This window comes from Microtus ochrogaster, linkage group LG2, assembly GCF_000317375.1.
Source record: "Microtus ochrogaster isolate Prairie Vole_2 linkage group LG2, MicOch1.0, whole genome shotgun sequence".
NCBI lineage: Eukaryota > Metazoa > Chordata > Mammalia > Rodentia > Cricetidae > Microtus > Microtus ochrogaster.
The window spans coordinates 33158337-33177139 of NC_022028.1; the positions used below are offsets into that span (position 1 = coordinate 33158337).

The 18803-nt window shown below is 51.5% G+C and overlaps 1 protein-coding gene across 1 annotated transcript in view; it reads right to left on the bottom strand.

The window, feature by feature from the left end:
* The window catches only part of Cdh23 (cadherin related 23), a 362011-nt gene that overhangs the window by 19103 nt on the left and 324105 nt on the right, over positions 1-18803 (bottom strand). The window contains exons 39-48 of the mRNA XM_005360071.2: positions 13942-14163; positions 13465-13584; positions 12477-12657; positions 7841-7974; positions 7286-7495; positions 5690-5797; positions 3792-3894; positions 2440-2565; positions 1331-1534; positions 247-705 (exon numbers count right to left, since the gene is read on the bottom strand). Coding sequence (XP_005360128.1) covers positions 247-705; positions 1331-1534; positions 2440-2565; positions 3792-3894; positions 5690-5797; positions 7286-7495; positions 7841-7974; positions 12477-12657; positions 13465-13584; positions 13942-14163 — 1867 coding nt within the window. The remainder of the gene's footprint in view (positions 1-246; positions 706-1330; positions 1535-2439; positions 2566-3791; positions 3895-5689; positions 5798-7285; positions 7496-7840; positions 7975-12476; positions 12658-13464; positions 13585-13941; positions 14164-18803) is intronic.

An 18803-nucleotide genomic window follows, 5' to 3' on the forward strand; every position in this document is an offset into this window, starting at 1 on the left:
CTGTAGGGTGAAGGAGCCAGAAAGGGCTGAGCAGCTTGTCAAGGAGACGGACGGCAGGGGCAAGAGGGAGGGAGGGAGGGAGGGAGGGAGGGAGGCAGCAGAGGAGCAAGGAAAGGAAGAGGGGTGGAGAAAAAGACAAGAGCACAAAGGGAATGGCAGAGAAAGAGAAGGGGAGGGGAGGGAGACAGAGAGGGAGGGAGCTAGGATTCTGGGTCCGGGTCAGGAGAGCTAACGCCATTCTCGTACCTGTATTGATATTCACGGCAAAAGCATCTTCCTGGTCAGGCACCAGGCGGTCAGTGTCGTCCTTAGCCACGATGCTGATGATGTGGTACTCCAGTTTGGGGTTGAGGTCAAGGTCGATAGCAGTGATGTTGGCAATGACGGTGCCTGGCTCTGCGGATTCCAGCACACTCACTGTCTGGATGGGGTTGAGGAATTCGGGGCGGGAGTCATTGATGTCATCAATCAGAATGGTGACGATGGCCGTGCCTGACAGCGGGACAGTGCCCCGGTCAGTGGCCACCACTGTCAACCTGTAGGACTCCTGTTCTTCTCTGTCGATGGTGGCATTGCCAACACGGATGACTCCAGTGGCTGGGTGGATGAGGAAGCGGTCCTGAGCCCCGGCTTCTATTCGGTAGACCAGCTCCCCGTTGAGGCCACTGTCCTCATCTGTGGCTGTGACCTGAAGGACTGAGAATCCTGCAGGAAGGAATCAGGCAGTAGGTGAGCACTGGGGCCTCTTCTAGAAAGATCAGGGCCTTTTGCTCATTGTGTGGTGTATGAGTACGTACACGCCTGTGCATACACAGGAGGATGCCCGGCATCTTCTTCCATCAGTCTCTGCCTTACTTGAGACAGGATCTCTCACGGAACCTGGAACTAGACTGGTACCCACTAAGCTCCAGTGATCCTCCTGAGTCCACCCCCATCGGTGTGTACCCAGTGTTCTTTGTAGGTGTGGGATTTGAACTCAGATCTTCATGTTTGCTGAGCAGGCATCCTTATTTCTGGAGCCATCTCTCCATAGCCCAGAACCCTTTAATGATGCTGCAAAAGAGGCCTCGCCTCACCAGTCTTGACAGCACATATCACAGTGGCGGCCTCATGCTTCAGAATGTTCATATTATTCCAGGCAATGTGTAGATGGAAACATCCCCCCTTCCTCCCATTAAACTAGATTATGATGAGAATGATTCTGCATCTATGCTGGTTTACAACACAGGCTTTGATGGGCACCACCTTGTAATCCCATCACCACATAATTTCACTTGTGCTCACCTGAGCCTCTAAACCCACACCCCTGCCAATCAGACCCTGGCACTACCTGGAGGGCAGTTCTCCAGTAGGTGGACAGTGTAAGCGGCAGGACTGAAGGTGGGCCAGTTGTCATTGTCATCCAGGATAGTGACGAGCAGGTGGGCGGTGCCGTTGAGTAGTCCAACATCCTCAGCTAACAGCAGCAGCTCCAGGAGCGGGGGCGAGAAGGCCTCCCGGTCAATGACGACCCCAGACCTCACAGTCACCACGCCTGGTACCCAGGACCACCAGCCAGGGAGATGTACAGGGTAAGGGACACAGCGGGTAAAGAGAAGAGACACCATAGCAGGGACAGAGAGGAAAGACACGGTGACTTTATTTCCTGAAGGTTCAGTTATCCACATCCAGGGGGCACCCATGTTCGCCATGGCTGTCCCTCCTTGGTGGCCTCTGCAGTTCTCAGTCTGCTGGGAGTGACCAGGGCAGAGGATTGACCTGCCCATAGAGAGACACGGTACATAGACAGACAGACATGCTTTGTAAATAAATATCTGTCACTAGACTAGCCTCCTGTCCTGACCAAACTGTCGGGACATGGCTCTGGGGGAGCAGCTCTCTGGTGTGAGTACAGGAGTACTACTTTGGTATTTCTGGTTGATCAGGGGGTGTTTCTGTCCAGGACACAGGGCATACAGAGAGAAGATGGGGGTTGTTTGCTCAGGCCACGACTCTATGCAGCAAGAGGTCCCTAAAGTTGCCTCCACGCTTCTTTTTGGGTTCTCCCACTGAGACTCCTGTGGGAGTCTCCATCCACTTGCAGTGTGGGTTGTGGGCTATGAGGAACAGGGTCCATACTAAGGAAGAGCCCAAGAGGAGAGGTTCTCAATCTTCCTAATGCTATGACCCTTTCAAACAGTTCCTCATATTGTGGTGAACCCTAACCATAAAATTATTTTCATTGCTACTTCCTAACTGTCATTTTGCTACTGTTATTTTGCTACTGTTATCAATTGTAATGTAAATATCTGTGTTTTCCAATGGTCTTGGGTGATCCCTGTGAAAGGGTGGTTCACCCCCAAAGGGGTCTCAACCCACAGGTTGAGAACTACTGTTCCAGGCCCGAGGATGGGCCAGTCCCACCCCAGGTTGACTGGTAAGCTTCAGCTCAGCCCTCACCTGTGCTGTTGTGGATATCAAAGAGGTCACTGTGAGCACCCAGCAGCTGGTAAGTGACTATGGCGTATATATCCTCGTCAGCATCCAGGGCCAGGATAGGCCCATTGAGCACCGTGAGGGGTGTCCCTGAGCCAGAGGAGAGGAGTCACCACAAGCCAGCCTGGTCCCTGCCCTCCCCCCTCCCTGTCCGTGTCCCCCATGACCATGGCTGACAATGGATGAGAGGAGAAGGAGGGGAGGTGGGTGGGGAGCGGGTAGGGAGGCCCTGGGGCGGGCCTGCGGCAGCCTTGGCAGACTGAACGCAGATGCCTGGGAGCGGCCTCAAAGCTCTGCTGGGGAGAAAACACAAGAGCAGTGAGCAAGCCCCTCTGGCCTGCCTGGAGCCAGGCCTACTTCCCAGCAGCCTTTGAGGCTGGCCACTCCACTGGAGGATCTAGGGGGATCCCTGGTGTCCCCTCCATGTGTGAGTCTTGTCTGTCCACATGCAAGCAGATGTTGCTCTATTACAACAAGGTCAGACTGTACATGGCTATACACACACAGTACGTGGGCCTCTGAGTTCATGTGGTAGTGATTACATGGACACTGAGAACATCCAAGCTTAGGATGCCCCGGTTTGTGCCCTTGTCTGTCTCTCCTGATGGGCACACTTGCCATGAGTACATCATAGGGCCACCTACATGCCTACGTGAGTCTGTGCCCACATGTAACTCCACACACATGCCTTGACGTGGCAGCATACTGGTAAATGCGTGGACGTGCACACCAGCAGATTTAGAAGCCACGTCCACACAGAGGTGATGTCCACTCAGAGACAGTACTGTCTCACTTATCTCTCTTCCCGATTCAAATCAAGGTGTGGGGTGGGGGTAGAGAAGGGTAAGAGGCTCTCCTGGCGGCATCAAAGGGAGACAAAGTTAACTAGCGCTGTGTAGGTGGTAAGGGCTATGCTGACTAGCTAGGATCCTTGAGTTCACTTCTGATGCCCAATTCCAGGGTTTCTACCCTACAGAACTGGGGAACAGGAAAGGTGGGTTCATCAGTCCTTGGCATTCTTTTCACCTTGGATTCCTCTCTCTGAGGGATAGTGAGGCTGCTTTCAGATCACCCCAGGGTGATCAATATCAATGACTACTCTTATTTCTCCCAAACAGACCCGTGGCCTCATTAGCAGCCCCAGCCCCCGAGTTTTGAAGCTGCATCCTCCCCTCTGGCACCCTCCTGCACCCCCTGAGTTCTATGTCCAACTCTGACCCTAGGCACACAGTGCATCCTCAGCCCCTATGGTCCCAGGGGCGTCCTCTTGTACAGAAAGAGTGCCCGGAGAGTGCCCGGGCGGGCCCAGCACCTACCGGCAGGAGAGTTCTCCATCACCTCAGCCTGGTACGTGCCCTCAGTGAAGAGGGGGTGATTGTCATTCTCATCGGCCAGACGGACCAGCAGTAAGTCAAAATCCTGTGATGGGCAGAGCAGGAGAGGATGAATGCTGTGCTGTGGACGAGGACCACGCTGAGAGATGGGGGATTGAAAAAGCACCAAGGAGGGATGGAGAGTTCTAGTCTTCTCTTTGCTGGCTGCTCACTGGGTGATCCTGGCAAGATGCCTTCCCCCGATTGGCCCGTCTCCACTTTCCACTCTGATCAATAAGAATTGTAATTTGTTTATGGGAATGGTGTGTGGTTGTGGGCCAGTGTGGGTGAGGAAGGTTCTTAGCCACCTACACTGCCGCTGATGAGAATTTTAGGCTGGACAGTGAGCCCTGGCTTTCAGACCTTCACATCTACCTGATGTTGGCCCAAGTCCACCCATGCTCTCATGCCAAGCTGCGCCTCAGACTTGTATCCTCCTGGGGCCCCTGAATACGATGTAGCAACACCAGGATGAGGGCACAGAGAAAGTAACCCTTGCTTTGAAGCTCTGTGACAGACTTCAGGGAAAGATGGCAGCTTAGAAACCACATTGGACAAGCAACTCAATATATTTAGGGAACCAAAAGAAACAGGAATAGCTGATCACTCTGCCAGCTGATTCTCCTGTCTCCATAGTCCACTTAATTATCGCCCCAAACAACTACCCTAACCACAACCAACACAACTGCCACCCCCACCACAGACACTGTGGACGCGGCAGATCAACCTTCAGTACTTCCATGAGATTTACGGAATTGACACTAGGGATGGTAGAAGAAAAGGCCCCCTGAGATGGCTGCCACCGGGACAGTTTTCTGTGCCAGCAGGGAACCCTGTTCAACAACGACAACCTACAGATCAGTCTCCTTATCGAAAACAAATGCAAACGTTAACAAAACACTTGCAAGCCTAAATAAAAGACACATTCACAATGATCAACACGATCAAGTTGGTTTCCTTCCAGAGATGACAGGATGGTTCAACATACATTCATCCACAAACGCAATCTATCACATGAATGGACTCAGAGCCAGAGAAGTCAAATGATCATCTCCACAGATATGGAAGTGACTAAATGACATCTCTTCATGATAAAATCAAGCATCTTATCATGGATGAGAGAAGGGCTCACAGGGGGCTGTTGACAGAGGCGGGAGTAGTTTTTTCTTCAGTGGTGTAGCCACTGGTAAGTTGTTTGTGCTCTAGTACAAACTGAGGTATTGAGGAAGCAGTGTCCCAACAGAGCCACCTAGCTGGTCAGAAGTAGAGCCAAGGAAACAGTTGCAGGACTCTCCTAACACCATGCGTAGTAAGAATAGGCCAGCTCAAACCTGCAAGCGCCTGTCAGGAAGCTCCCACTGACTTTCAGTAAAGGGACTGTGCCTTAGCATCTGAAGGACCATGTAGCCCCATATCCCACCCCCCTTAGAACCTTCAAGTGCAGGTCTGAGTCCCATGGGCATGCACACCCATCTGTTGTTCGGGGAAGATGTGTCATCTGACATTCGCTGAGTGTTGGCCCTGGACCAGGCTCTGTACTGAGGATGAAGGGACACAGCGTTGAAGACAAAAGGGAGTCTGAGAAAAATGAATTGGCTCAAGCACATACCTGTGGACAGGAGGACTCAGATCTGAAGCCAGGGTTTGCTAAGGCAGATGTGCACTTTTAAGCCTCTGGCAGGCTGCCACCCTCTCTCCAAGGGAGAGGTAGAGGTGCCTCTTGCTCTTATAACTCTCTCACACACTCTGCCTTTCCCCTCTCTCCCCCCCCTACCTTCCCCCTCCCTCCCTCCCTCCTCCTATCTCTCACCCCACCTACCCTCAGTCTCTCGCAGCCTTACCTTCCTGGCTATGCGTGGGTTCTCCGGGTTGTCCTTCACAGAAACCGTCAGTCTGTACTCTGGGATGCGCTCTCGGTCCAGGGGCCGGTTGACAGTGACGATCCCTGTCTGGGATGCGCCTGGCTGGTTAGATGAGCTGGCAAATCCACGCATCCCCCCCAGAAGTCCGCACACTGCCCACAGTTCCTAGGTGGCTGGGAGTACCTTCCCCAAAGTGCCTAGCAGATAAGGGCCACAGGAGGGTACGAGGATCTTTCCAGGGTGAGGGTAGGTCAGTGATACCAAGTTCTTGACATCCCCAAAGAGGGGACCTTCCAAGGACCCTGGGTGTCAACAGCCTACACACACTCCAAAAGGCCAGGAAAGAAATTCAGGTGAACTGTGAACTGGCTCAAGTAATTACAGTTTAGGGTTCACGTGTGCCCAGAAGCCGCCTTTGGGGGTGGGTGGGTTGGGAGTGGTGGCTGATGGACACCAGAAAACAGCTGTCCACCAAAGCCAAAGGGGGCTGCTGTGTTGGACTGGGCTGCTGACTTAGACTGGGTTCCTGTATTGTGCACCACACTCCACATGAGCAGTGCTGAGTCAGGGCAACTGTGTGCTGGTGGCCACAGGAGAGCCTCCCTGGTGCCTGTGAACACAGCTACAACCAAATGACCGCCTTGTTGACAAAGCTGAGGCCAATTCAGTTTCTCATGCCTCCTCCCTTGAGCTGTTTAATGAGTGTGGATGGCACCTCTGCTGGCTGAAATTCCCACAGCCTGTTCTGCCTCTAAGAGTTGACTTTTTTTGTTTTTGTTTTTTTGTTTGTTTTTTGAGACAGAGTTTCTTCTGTGTTGCTTCTGTGTTTCTGTGTTGCTTCTGTGTTTCTTCTGTGTTGCATGTTCTGGAACTAGCTCTTGTAGACCAGACTGGTCTCAAACTCACAGAGATCTGCCTGCCTCTGCCTCCCGAGTGCTGGGATTAAAGGTGTGAGCCACCACAGCCCGGCTTGAGTTGACTTATTTTGAGCAGATTTTTCATCATACTTTGTTGTCTTATTTATTTATTTAGGCAGGGTTTCTTTTTTTTTTTTTTTTTTTTTGGTTTTTCGAGACAGGGTTTCTCTGTGGCTTTGGAGCCTGTCCTGGAACTAGCTCTGTAGACCAGGCTGGTCTCGAACTCACAGAGATCCGCCTGCCTCTGCCTCCCGAGTGCTGGGATTAAAGGCGTGCGCCACCACCGCCCGGCTAGGCAGGGTTTCTTATAGCACAGACTGACTTCAAACTCAAATGGAGCCAGGATGACCCTGAACTCCTAATCTCCTTGCTGCTATTCCCCAGGTGCTAGGATTATAGATGCAACACCGCACCAAGTGGAGGCTTGCTTTTTGAGTCAGGGTTCTTACGAATCCCAGACTAGCCTTGAACTCACAGCAATCCTCCTGCTCAGCCTGGCAAAGCTGGCCAGGATTTGGGTGTGCACTATCACCACTCATGGCTTCCCTCTTCACTTTAGAACTACAGCTGCTCCAGCTCTGGGGTCTGGAACCCGGAACTCCTCCATGAGCCTTTTGTAGGAAGTACTTGGGGGCCCCGGGGCAGGTCCCGACCCTACCGTGGCATTGATGAAGAAGGCCCGCTCTCGGTTGCCGGCAGTGATGTTGAAGGTGAGGAGGGCATTGCAGCCGCTGTCGGCATCGCTGGCCAGGATGTGGGCGACGAAGCTCGAGACAGGGCTGTTCTCGCTGATGGTGACGTTCATGGGGAGGTTCAGCAGCACCGGGTCGTTGTCGTTGATGTCCAGCACACGGATTCCCACCAGCATCTGAGGGAGGGAAGAGTCAGGGGTGGAGTGACAGCAGAGGAAGAGGGGACAGAGACAGAGGAAAGGTAGCAAAGACATAGAGAGAGGAAGGTTGTGGAGGGAGGGGAAGATGGAGGAAGAAAAACAGTTGAGCAGAAGGGGAGGAGAATGTATGCAGTGTCAGGTTGGGATCAGGGCCAGAGGTCTAACAGGAAAAACAGTCTCTTAAGAGGGGATTAGAGGGGAGAATCCTGGAGAGCCAAGGTCCCCGAGACTAAGGCATCTCTGGTTTCGTGGGACCAAGGGTGACAGTTTGCGGGCATCCAGTGTACAACAATGGATGCCATGGAGCTGGGCCAGACTCACCGTGGAGCTGAGAGGCGGTACCCCTCTGTCTCGGGCACAGATGGTCAGGTTGTAGAAGGCAATGGTCTCCCGGTCCAGCTCTACATCCTTTCGGACCCTCAGCACACCCTCCACGGGAGAAATCACGAACTCCCCTGGGAGCCACCAGAACAGGCCTGCATTAGCTGGTTCCGACGGAGAGCCCCCTTCCTCCAGCCAGCCCTCCTCATGAATGCCAGGGCCAGCTGAGGTATGCGCCCTCCTGGGGCCCGTATGGGTATAATGGGAGCGTGGCCCTGATACCACATGTGTATGTAATTCTTGACCAATCAGCTTCCCTCCCGGGCCTCGAGCTGGTCAGAGGGTGACCCAGGTGTGATAGTTATGTTGAAAAGCAGGGGTGGGATGTCTTTGTTTTTCTCTGTTTTGAGGCAAAGTTTCGCGTAGTCCAGGCTGACCCTGAACTCCTGACCCTTATGCCTCGATGTCCCAAGTGCTGGGATTCCGGGAATGTGCCACCACCTCTGGCTTACGGGGCTTCCATCCTACGCAACACACTCCTTGTGGTCAGAATCTCACAAGGGTATTTTAAGCACTTTGGAAAGTGTGTTCTAGACAGGTTAGAAAAAAAAGCCCAAGGTGAGCTGTAATGGTGTCTGGAGGCTGAGGTCACACCTGGGCTGTGTCACAGCAGAACGTCACACAAGTGTCTAGGTGGGCTGACACATGGGGACCAAAGAAGAGCACGGTGACCTGTCTTTTGCTTTATGCAAAAAACATCATTAGTATTGCAGAGCTGGCTGTTTGCCTCTTCCTAGAAATCTCTTTCCTTCTGCTACAGGTTTTTGTTCTGTGGTCACACTTCCTCCCTTGGGGTAGGGACATGGCTGAGAAGTTGGAGCACTTGCCACACCAGCATGAGGACCAGAGTTCGGCTCCTCAGAAACCCCTGGTAAGGCCAGGAGGCCGTGTTGTCCCACCTGCAATTCCAGACTCAGAAGGCAGAGACAGGAGGTCCCCCAGCATAGGCTGGCCAGCATATTGGCAAGTTCTGGGTTTGATTGACAGAGCCTGCCTCAACGAATAAGGTGGAGGCTGATTCCTGGCATCGCCTTCAGGCCTCTGCATGCGTGTGCACACGTACACACACCCACGCACTAGAGAGGGAAAACTCCTCCCATTTCCTTTGTCTCTGAGTTCTTTGTCTGGTGGAGATAAGGACCTGGAATCACCCTGGGCTGAGACTGTCTCTAGTCTCCCCAGCCTCCACCGCTAGCAACTACGACTTCCCAGGTAGGAAGTCTTGTGAGAAGGGAATGCACTGGGCCCTCTCTGCCATAAAGGAGGGCTGTTGCTGTGAGCTCCAGGTAGCAGGTTGGTAGGATGAGGCGCCCTGGGTAGCCCCTGTCTGGAGCCCCCAGCTGGAACTCGGGGATATCTTTCAGGCTTGTGGTAATGCCATTTTTAACCCTGAGGTTCAGATCTGGACCCAGCTGAGGGGCCAGGTCCTAGTGTCTAAAGCAGGAACTCAGAGCTGCAGATTCTGGCTACCCTGTGGCTTGTGCTCTTTGAAGAATGAAGCTAGGAGGCAGATAACAGTGTCCTCTGTGCTTCCAGCGTGGTAACGGCAGAACTGAGGTTTGAGTCCGCTAGGATAACACGCCTCAGGACTAGAAGTTTGAGAGAGAGTGGGGTGGGGGGGACAGGCATGTGAGGACTGAAGGGAGCCAGTGGAGGAAGTGGGCGCTTCTGTGGAAATGGAGAAGGGGCTGGGGCTCTGGTGAGAACCTGAGGAATGGGTCATTTCTCCTCTGTACATGCTTCTAGGAACTGAGCTGGGGAGAAAAACCATTCCCCTTCCTTTTGCCTTTTCCTTGAAACAGGGTCTCATGCTATAACCCAGGTTTACCTGGAATTGGTGGCAACCCCCTGCCTCAATGCTGTAATACAGGCATGACCCACCACTCAGCCTTTTCTCTTCCTCTTGGCACTTGGGGCCCAGGCCCACAGTAGAGATCATGGCTTGGCAAAGATAGAGGCCTAAGCATTCTCGTGGCTTTTTTTTGGCCTATCTCTCACGACCTCTGGCACTGACGCCGGTCCTGAGTTCTGCCACCTGTCCCCAGCTCCTGCCACAACAGCCCCGATGCCTGCCTACAGCTGGGATTTCCCACCAGCTCTCCCACTCCCAGGCTCCCTATGCTCCCTGGCTCCACTCCTGCCTAAGGCTGAGGAAGCTGTAGAAGCAGGATTTCCTGTGCTCTTGGCTCCAAGATCTCCAAAGCATGGGGATTCCCTTTCTTGGGGTTTCCCAGACCTGTTGACACCCTGCTATGTGCTGGGTGTGAAGCAAATGGCTTCTCTTCACACTGGCAAAGGCAGGGGAGACCTGATCACCCTGGAAGGCTTGGGGGAGCAGACCTGGAGTAGTAGCGGGAGTCTGGCTAGACTCCCCCAGTTAGATATTAGTCTCCTCAGCAACTAGCCCTGGCCAGAACTCCTGACACGCCCCTCCTTCTCAATCCCGCCCACTGGGAGACAGGAGGCCACAACCTTCTGCCCAGTTGTGTCTGGGCTACAGCCTGATTCTTCCCAAGGCTTGCCTCGATTGTCCCTTCTGGAAAATGGGCTTCCAGATAGGCATCCTCTCGGGTTGGGATGGCAACAAAAAGCAACTCTAAATATAGGAGGGGGATCTTGAAAGGGAGGTCCAATGTTTTCTGGGGGACTGAGATCTTGTAAGGAAGACAGAGAGGTGGGCAAGGCCTCCTAGGATGGCTTGGTCAGAAGGGCTAACTGAGAGGTCTCAAGGGGGAAGAAGGGTTGGTGGTCAAAGCTCAAGTAGGGATGGCATGTTTCCCAATTCTTTTTCCCCAAGAATTGCTGAAGATTGCAAGTGCAAAGGTCCTGAGGTCTGAGCATCTCTGGTAGGCTCAAGGAACTGCAAAAAGACTGTGTCTACTGGGAGTCCGAGTAAGAGAACAAGGGGGAGGAGATGCTTTCTGTATGGCTTTGAGGACCACTGGAAGGACTTGGCACTTCCCGAGTGAGGTAGACACCCCAGGGCTTTTGAGAATGGGAGGGACAGGACTTGACAATGGTCTTAACGAGTTCACCATGGTTCCTATGCCTGGGACATTTTGGAGTGAAAGCGGGGAGGTCAGTTGAGAGCCGAGCCACAAACACGTGGGCTAGAGATTAGGTAGGTGACCTGGGGTGGGGAGCAGGCCCTGCAGGCTCAGGCTGCAGTGACCTTTGTGCTGAGTGGCCTGGGTGTTTCCCTTTATCTGCTGTCGGGACACAGGCTTGAGCTGGAGTCAGTCTACATTTTAGTTTCCAAGATGAGTCCTGGGGTGGGGGAGGTAGGGAAAGAGAGATAGAGATAGAGAGACAGAACACCTGAGTCAAGTCACGTCCCTCCCTAAAGTACCATAGCGTCTACCTCATTCTGTAAATAAACAAGTCATCAAGATGGCATCGTTTCTTTCTCCTCCTCTTCTTGCTCAAGTTCACACCAGACACAGAGCCTTTTTACAATTCCAACATTCTACCAGTCAAGCTTGGACCTCAGGGCCTTTGGGCTGGCTGTTCTCTCTGAATGTCTATTCCCCACCTGCCCACTTGGCTCATTTCTCTTCCATGTTCCCTGGCACGTGACCAGCACATAGTAGGGCCTTATGAATAGTCCTGGAATGCTCCACTAGAAAGCAGGATATTTTACAAATATTTGATATCTGCTTTGGGTCTTAAGAATGGGGAGTCTGAAGCCAGGTGGTGGTGGCGCACGTCTTTAATCCCAGCACTCGGGAGGCAGAGGCAGGCGAATCTCTGTGAGTTCGAGACCAGCCTGGTCTACAAGAGCTAGTTCCAGGATCCAGGACAGGCTCCAAAAACCATAGAGAAACCCTGTCTTGAAAAACCAAAAAAAAAAAAGAATGGGGAGTCTGGCATCCCATGTGGGTGACTAGTGACTGCTACAGTCTCTGCCTCTTCCCCACTACAGTGAGGCCCCCTCCTTCCATGGAGGTTTTTGTTTTGGTTTTGATTGATGATTACCCGAGCCCCTGAAATTCGTGCCCTAGCTAACAAAATGTCTTGAGAGAAAGTGTTCTTCCAGGCTCCAGCCTCTGAGCCAGGTTGGCAGTCATGATAGCTGTGTAGGCCTTTTGGTTTTTATGGTTTGGGGTTTTTTGTTTTTAAAGGCAGCTTCTCATGGAGTAACCTTGGCTGGTCTTGAACTCACAGAGATCCACTTGCCTCTACTTCCTGAGTGCTGGAATTAAAAGCATGAGTCACCATGCCCAGCTGTGTAGGCTTTTGTTGGGTGACAGAGGTAGGTATTCAGAGGAGCCCAGTGCTCCCCAAATGTGTTACCCTGGGTCCTGGGGTCCTGAGGTACATGTGGTGAGGAGGCTTGCCTTCCTCCACCTGGATGTTTCCCTAGAGAGAGCTAGGACTCTCCAAGGCTACCAGCCTGCGTCCCACATGCCATGGCAATTCTCCTCATAGCTCTGTGACTAAGGCATGTGGAGCTGAGGCCCAGAGAGGGAAGGTCACACGGTGGTTGGTGAACTGTGCGGCAGACTCCCTCACCCCAGCCCTGAGCAGGTGAAGGAAGGTCACGCCCGCCCCACTATCCAGCATAGGCTCCACTTACCCAGAGGGTCTCCATCCACAACACTGTACTCCACCTGCCCATTGGGACCTGAGTCCCGGTCGTGGGCTAGGAATGTCCACACTCTGGGCCCTGGCTGGCCCTCAGTGACATCAAATGGTCCTTCATAGTCTCGAGGGAAAGTGGGCACGTTGTCATTGATGTCATTCACATTCACAAGCACCTGAGACAGCAAGCAGCTTAGCCAGGATTGGCCCCAGACACCTGGGGAACCTCAGCAACTGTACCATCTGGTGCCCATGGCCATGGGCTACGGTGGGTGCCGTAGAGTGTCACAGGGTGGGAGGGCAGCTAAGCCATGCATGTGTGGGTGCCAATTCAAGTCACCACATATCTTTGTGTGTGTGTGGTGGTTCTGGGACTCGAACTCATGACCTTGCACATGATAGGCAAGTACTCTACCACTGACCTTCACCCCAGGCCTTTTTGGGGGGTAGGCACAGAGTCTTTCTACATAGCCTGAGCTGGTCTTGAACTTGTACTTCTCCTATCTCTGCTTTCTGTGTATCTTTATGAGCACGACCAATTGACACTATCACCATGGCCTATACTCTGGGCATCTCACGTGGATCCATTTGCTCCCCCTGTATCCTGAACCACGGTTTTCATTCATGAGGAAACAGAAGCTCAGGAAGGTTAAGAGATTTGTCCAGGTTCACAAAGCCAGGAAGTGGAAGAACAGGGACCTGAGTCACTACTAGTTGGACCAGAAGACACGCTTTTCCCATAAGGGGGGGCGGGGCACGCAGGTGTTTTCACTCATGTGCTAGACACAGTCACAGAGAAGCTAAGTGACCACCTCACAGTAACACAGCAAGTCTGGACAGACTGCTGAGCTGATCAGGAGCCGATGCATTCAGGCACTTCCTCCCAACATGCATTTCTCCTCCTTCCCCTTCCGCCATGGATCCCCCTGGGTCCTCTCTGTTCTCCCTCATCTCCACATTGGGGATGTACTTCACCTACATACCGTGGTTGTGGAGGTGAGGCGGTGGGACAAGATGGGACACTGGTCTGTGGCAGTGACAATCAGGGTGTAGCGGCCATGACTGATCTCATAGTCTAGCTCCTTGGCAGCAGTAATGACACCCTGGGGACACAGGAAGTACAAGGGGAGGGGTGATGAGTGATGGCCCTGGGCTACTCTAGATTATACCAAATAAACCCTGAAGTCCTAGCCACAATTGCTGTGCCTGTGCCTGTGACAGACAGCACTAATCAATCACAGCACGACTGAAGGCAGATAGGTCCTATCCACTAGAGCTCACCCCCACCCTCCGCCACCCCCCACCACCCCCCACCCCTGCCATTCCTGTAACTCTGTCACTGGGCACTCCAATTTCCATTTAGGCTATGTTTGCTCCTTATGCCCTATGACATCACCAAGATTCCCACCAAGCCCTGGAGAGACTTTGTCCCCTCTTGGACCCCACCCCCAGCTTCTGACCGTGTGCCTGTTGATCCGGAAGGTATTGATAATGTTGCCTCCTACGATGGCATAGGTGACCGTGCCATTTGGCCCCTCATCCAGGTCCAGTGCCTGGATGGTGATAAGGCTGGCGTTGACTGTGTCCGGGCCCTCATCCAGCACCACTTCATACTGTGGCTGCTGGAACACAGGAGCATTATCATTCTCGTCCACGATGGTCACGTACACGTGGGTGGTGGCCTAGAGAGAAGACCATGATCAGGCACCTTGGTTATTGGAGCCAGAGAGGATCAGGTGAATCCAGATGTCTGTTTGGGTTAAACTCACTCAGTGTGATCCATTATACGATCCAATATAGGGAAGACAAGAAGAGAGATGGGTTGGGAAAGAAGTCACAGGCTAGTAGGACAAAGCATAGAGGCTTTGTAAAAACCAAGTCAGATAACTGTTTAGGGCCAGGTTGGCATGCATATCACCATTTTCTATGTCTATGTTCATGGCAGACATCACCAATCAATCATAGCACTGCTGAGGCCAGATGCAAGCTTGAAATTCTTGTCAACACAGTGATCCAGTGATTAAAACCAGCATATAGAACTAGGCATAGTGGCAAACATCTGTAATTCAACACTTGGGAGACAGAGACAAGAGAATTGCTACAAATTCAAGGCCAGCCTAGCCACCACAGGAAGACTGAGGTTAATCATGGTTACATAGTGATACTCTGTTTCAAAGAAATCAGTTCCCACAAGCCCTCTGGATGTATGGGATGAACTTCAGTAGCCTCTCCAATTTAGAATATTGTTGGTAATCTTCTTAATCAGAATGTGAGGTCTTCAGCCCATATGTAAGTTAAAAAAATATCCATTTCTAGTACTTTAAAGAGGTAGGACTTCATATTTGGGCAATTTCATGGTTAGCATTTGTTGACATCTAAAAAGCCAAACCCATTGGCTATAACTTCACTGTAAGTTTTGTGGTCCTGTGATTGGCTATCTCTAGCTGATGCTTGGACCGTCAGAGCATGAATCAGAACTTGGTGGTCAGCACTCATATTGCTGATGGCTGACTCTACACAATCAGAATGGGAAATTCAGACAGCCTCCCTGTGTGCTTGACTCTTCCTCTTTCTCTACCTTCCAGTTGGGAGGCTGCTCTTCTGGACCTGCCCGGGACACTTTGCTAACTGGCTTCTAGAATTAGCCAGTGGGAATTCCTGGCAGAAGACAGGATGGGGGATGAAGGTCAGGTGGGTAGGCTCCTTTGACCCCTCCACTCCTCATTATAGTTCCATCCCCATTGTGTGTCTCCTGCTGGGGACCCTCCAAGCTCTAGTTCTTTTTTTTTTTTTGATTTTTGATTTTTTGGGGCAGGGTTTCTCTGTAGCTTTGGAGCCTGTCCTGGACCTAGCTCTTGTAGACCAGGCTGGCCTTGAACTCACAGAGATCTGCCTGCCTCTGCCTCTGAGTGCTGGAATTAAAGGTATGCGACACCACTGCCTGGCCAAGCTCTAGTTCTTTCTGGGATCTGATGTCATCTCCTTTGTGATAGTTAAGGTTGATCCTTGTCTTAGTTGGGTTTCTGTTACTGCCTTTGAACAACTGGGGAGGAAAGAGTTTATTTGGTTTACATTTCCGCATCACAGTCATTGAGGGAAGTCAGGGCAGGAACTCGAGTGTGGCAATACATTTTACTGAAAATACCTCTTGCCTTTAAAGAGACTGAAACTTGGTTGGACCTCGCAGTCAAGTTCATAACCTGCCCTGAGAGCTATGCAGTTAGCCCGCTGCCCTGCTGTGCACTCAGCTTCTTTAAGTTTAACCTGCTTTTAAGAGAACCACATAACCAGTCTTACTACGCCTTGGATTGCCCCCATGCCACCATCTTTTACAATCTATACTCATGCACGGCTTTACGCTGAAGCTATGTACTCTTCTGTGCCCCGACCCAGAATAAAGCACATGTGTATGCATGTGTTGTGCTGAGCGTTTGCTGAAAGCAGACAACAGATTAAAAGCAACCTTAAATAACAAGTATCCCATAAATGTTGGAAGCGACACGTGGCTATAGGTAGCTAACATCCACGTGGTTTTGAGTGCTGCTCTGGGTCTCTGAAGTAACTGTTTCCCTCATAAAGCTCTGTTAAAGATCTCTGTAAAGAATCCCTCATTTTCACACCGTGTCTTCTGTGTTCTTCAATAAATGCAGAGGAAAAGGCTTTGCTAGGGAGAGACACAGAGAAAAACACAGATCTCTCTCTCTGTCTCATACACACCAGGTAGTCACAGATAAGACACAAGATACACAGGCACAACAGATAGGGACCAGGGCCTGACCAGACACACACTAGATACTAGACAGGCCAACAACCACAACTACAGACACAGACAGCCCACAGAGAGAAGTGGGGAATTCAAACTTGGGCTCTCTCTTGGTCAACTTCTTCAAGAGCAAAGCTAGTTTTCATCCCTTAATGTGACACAGACACATCTGACCACTCCCTCTGAGGTTTCTTTAAGCCATGCGTGCCCAATCAGGAACCTGGAGATAGGAACTGAAGCAGAGACCACAGAAGAATGCTGCTTACTGGCTGGGTCAGTTTGCTTTCTTAAATAGCCCAGGCCCAATGGTAGCCCCCACCCACCCACCCATAAGATGGGCTTTCCCATACCAATCATTAATTAAGAAATTGCCCCACGGGGCTGGAGAGATGGCAATGGTTACGAGCACTGTCTGCTTTTCTAAATGTCCTGAGTTCAATTCCCAGCAACCACATGGTTCACAACCATCTGTAATGAGATCTAGTGCCCTCTTCTGGCCTGTAGGCATGCATACAGGCAGAATACTATATACACAATAAATAGACCACAAAGATTAAAAAAGAAGAAAAGAAATTGCCTCACATGCTTGCCTACGGGCATCTGACATAAGCGATCCCTCAACTGAGGTTGCCTCTTCCCAGATGATTCTAGCTGTGTCCGGCTGATAGAAAACTAACCAGCCCAATCGTTAATCCGAATCTAGGATCACCTAAGAGACAGACTTCTGGGCGTGTCTATGAGTTTCTATATGGGACTGAGATGGTAGAGCCCGCTCTAACTGGGGGCGGCACCATTCCATGAGTCGGGGCCCTGGACTGACTAACAAAGAGAAAGAGAGCTGAGCACCAGAGTCTGTCTCTGAGTACAAACTGTGGATGTGAGCAATGGCCGCAATATGAGAAACCTCCTTAACCCCCTACTGACACGACTTCCCCATCACGGTGGGCTGTATCCTAGGATGGCCCCAACTGAACCCTTCCTTCCTGGAGTTGCTCCTTACCAGGCTTGTCACAGCCACAAGGACCATCACCAACACATCCCCCTTCCCCATGGCTCACGCTGGGGATGTCTTCTTGTGGCTGCTGGTCTCTGTTTGGCTAGTCCCCTTTACAGAGTCCTCCCATTAAACCTTGGGGTCAAGCCTTTCCTGCATATACCACAACTCCTGCAGATACCCTGGCTGAAGCAAACTGCCATCTCTGGATTGGCTATGAGATGTCCCCACAGATTCCTGGGTTGAAAGCTTGGTCCTCAGCTGACCATTGATGTGGGAATGATTTCTTATTAATAAAGAAACTGCCTAGGCCCATTTCATAGGACAACCCTTAGGTAGGCGGAGAAAACAGAACAGGATGCTGGGAGAAAAAAGTTGAGAGAGGGAGTCGCCATGGTTCCCCCACTGCAGACAGATGCAGGTTAAGATCATTCCTGGTAAGCCAGCTTGTGGGCTACACAGATTAATAAAAATGGGTTAGATCAATATGTAAGAGCTAGCCAATAAGAGGCTAAAACTAATGGGTCAGGCAGTGTTTAAAAGAATACAGTTTCCGTGTAATTATTTCGGGTAAAGCTAGCCGTGGGGGCGGCCGGGTGCCGGGGACGCAGCTCCGCCGCTCTTAATTCAACAGACCATACCATTTTTGAAGGTAATAGAAGCTTTGGGAAGTGGGGCCAAGCTGGAGAAAGTGGACTACTAGGGGGCATGCCCTTGGTGATGATACCTGGTCCCCAGTCCCTTCCTCGCTCTCTGCTTCCTGTCACTATGAGGTGAGAAACCTCCGCCATAGACACCTACCACCATGTTCTTCTCGAGTACATGGGACAAAGCAAATCTGCACAGGAGCCTCTAAAATACCCAAACGCAGCATTTCTCCTTTAAGTTGTTCTTTCAGAAGGGGTGTGTGTGTGTGTGTGTGTGTGTGTGTGTGTGTGTGTGTGTGTGTGCTCGCGTGCGGAGCCTTTAATTCCTGCAGAGGCGGAGGGTCTCTTTGAGTTCAAGGTCAGCCTGCTTTACAAGAGCTAGTTCCAGGACAGGCTCCAAAGCAACAGAGAAACCCTGTTTTAAAAAACAAACAAACAAAAAAATAAAAACAAAACAAAAAACCTGGTACTCACCAGTTAGGGCAAAGAGCCCCAAGGATCCTCTCATCTCTGTGTCCCCAGTGCTGGGATTACAAGTACCAGGTGTTTTCTTCTGGGACACCAATCAGCTAATAATGGAGACGCCTTAGTTTTGAAGGCTTGACCTCAGTTTAGCTCTTTACTGGCTAGCTCTAGTAACTTAAGCCTGTTCCTCCTTAACGACCCGTTGCCTCGGGGCCTTTTTCTTATTTCTTGCTGTCCTTCCCCTGACTCACCGACAGCTGCCTGGCTTCTGGCCCAGTGCATGCTCCTCATTCTCTCCTCTTTTCCTCTTTTCTCCATCTTCCTTCTTCTTTCTCTCCAGCCTAGATTTCTCCTCTTATTTACCCTCTCTGCCCACCAGCCCAACCTACCCTTTCTCTTGCCTCGCTATTGGCTGTTCAGGTCTTTATTAGACCGCAGCACAAACGTATTCCT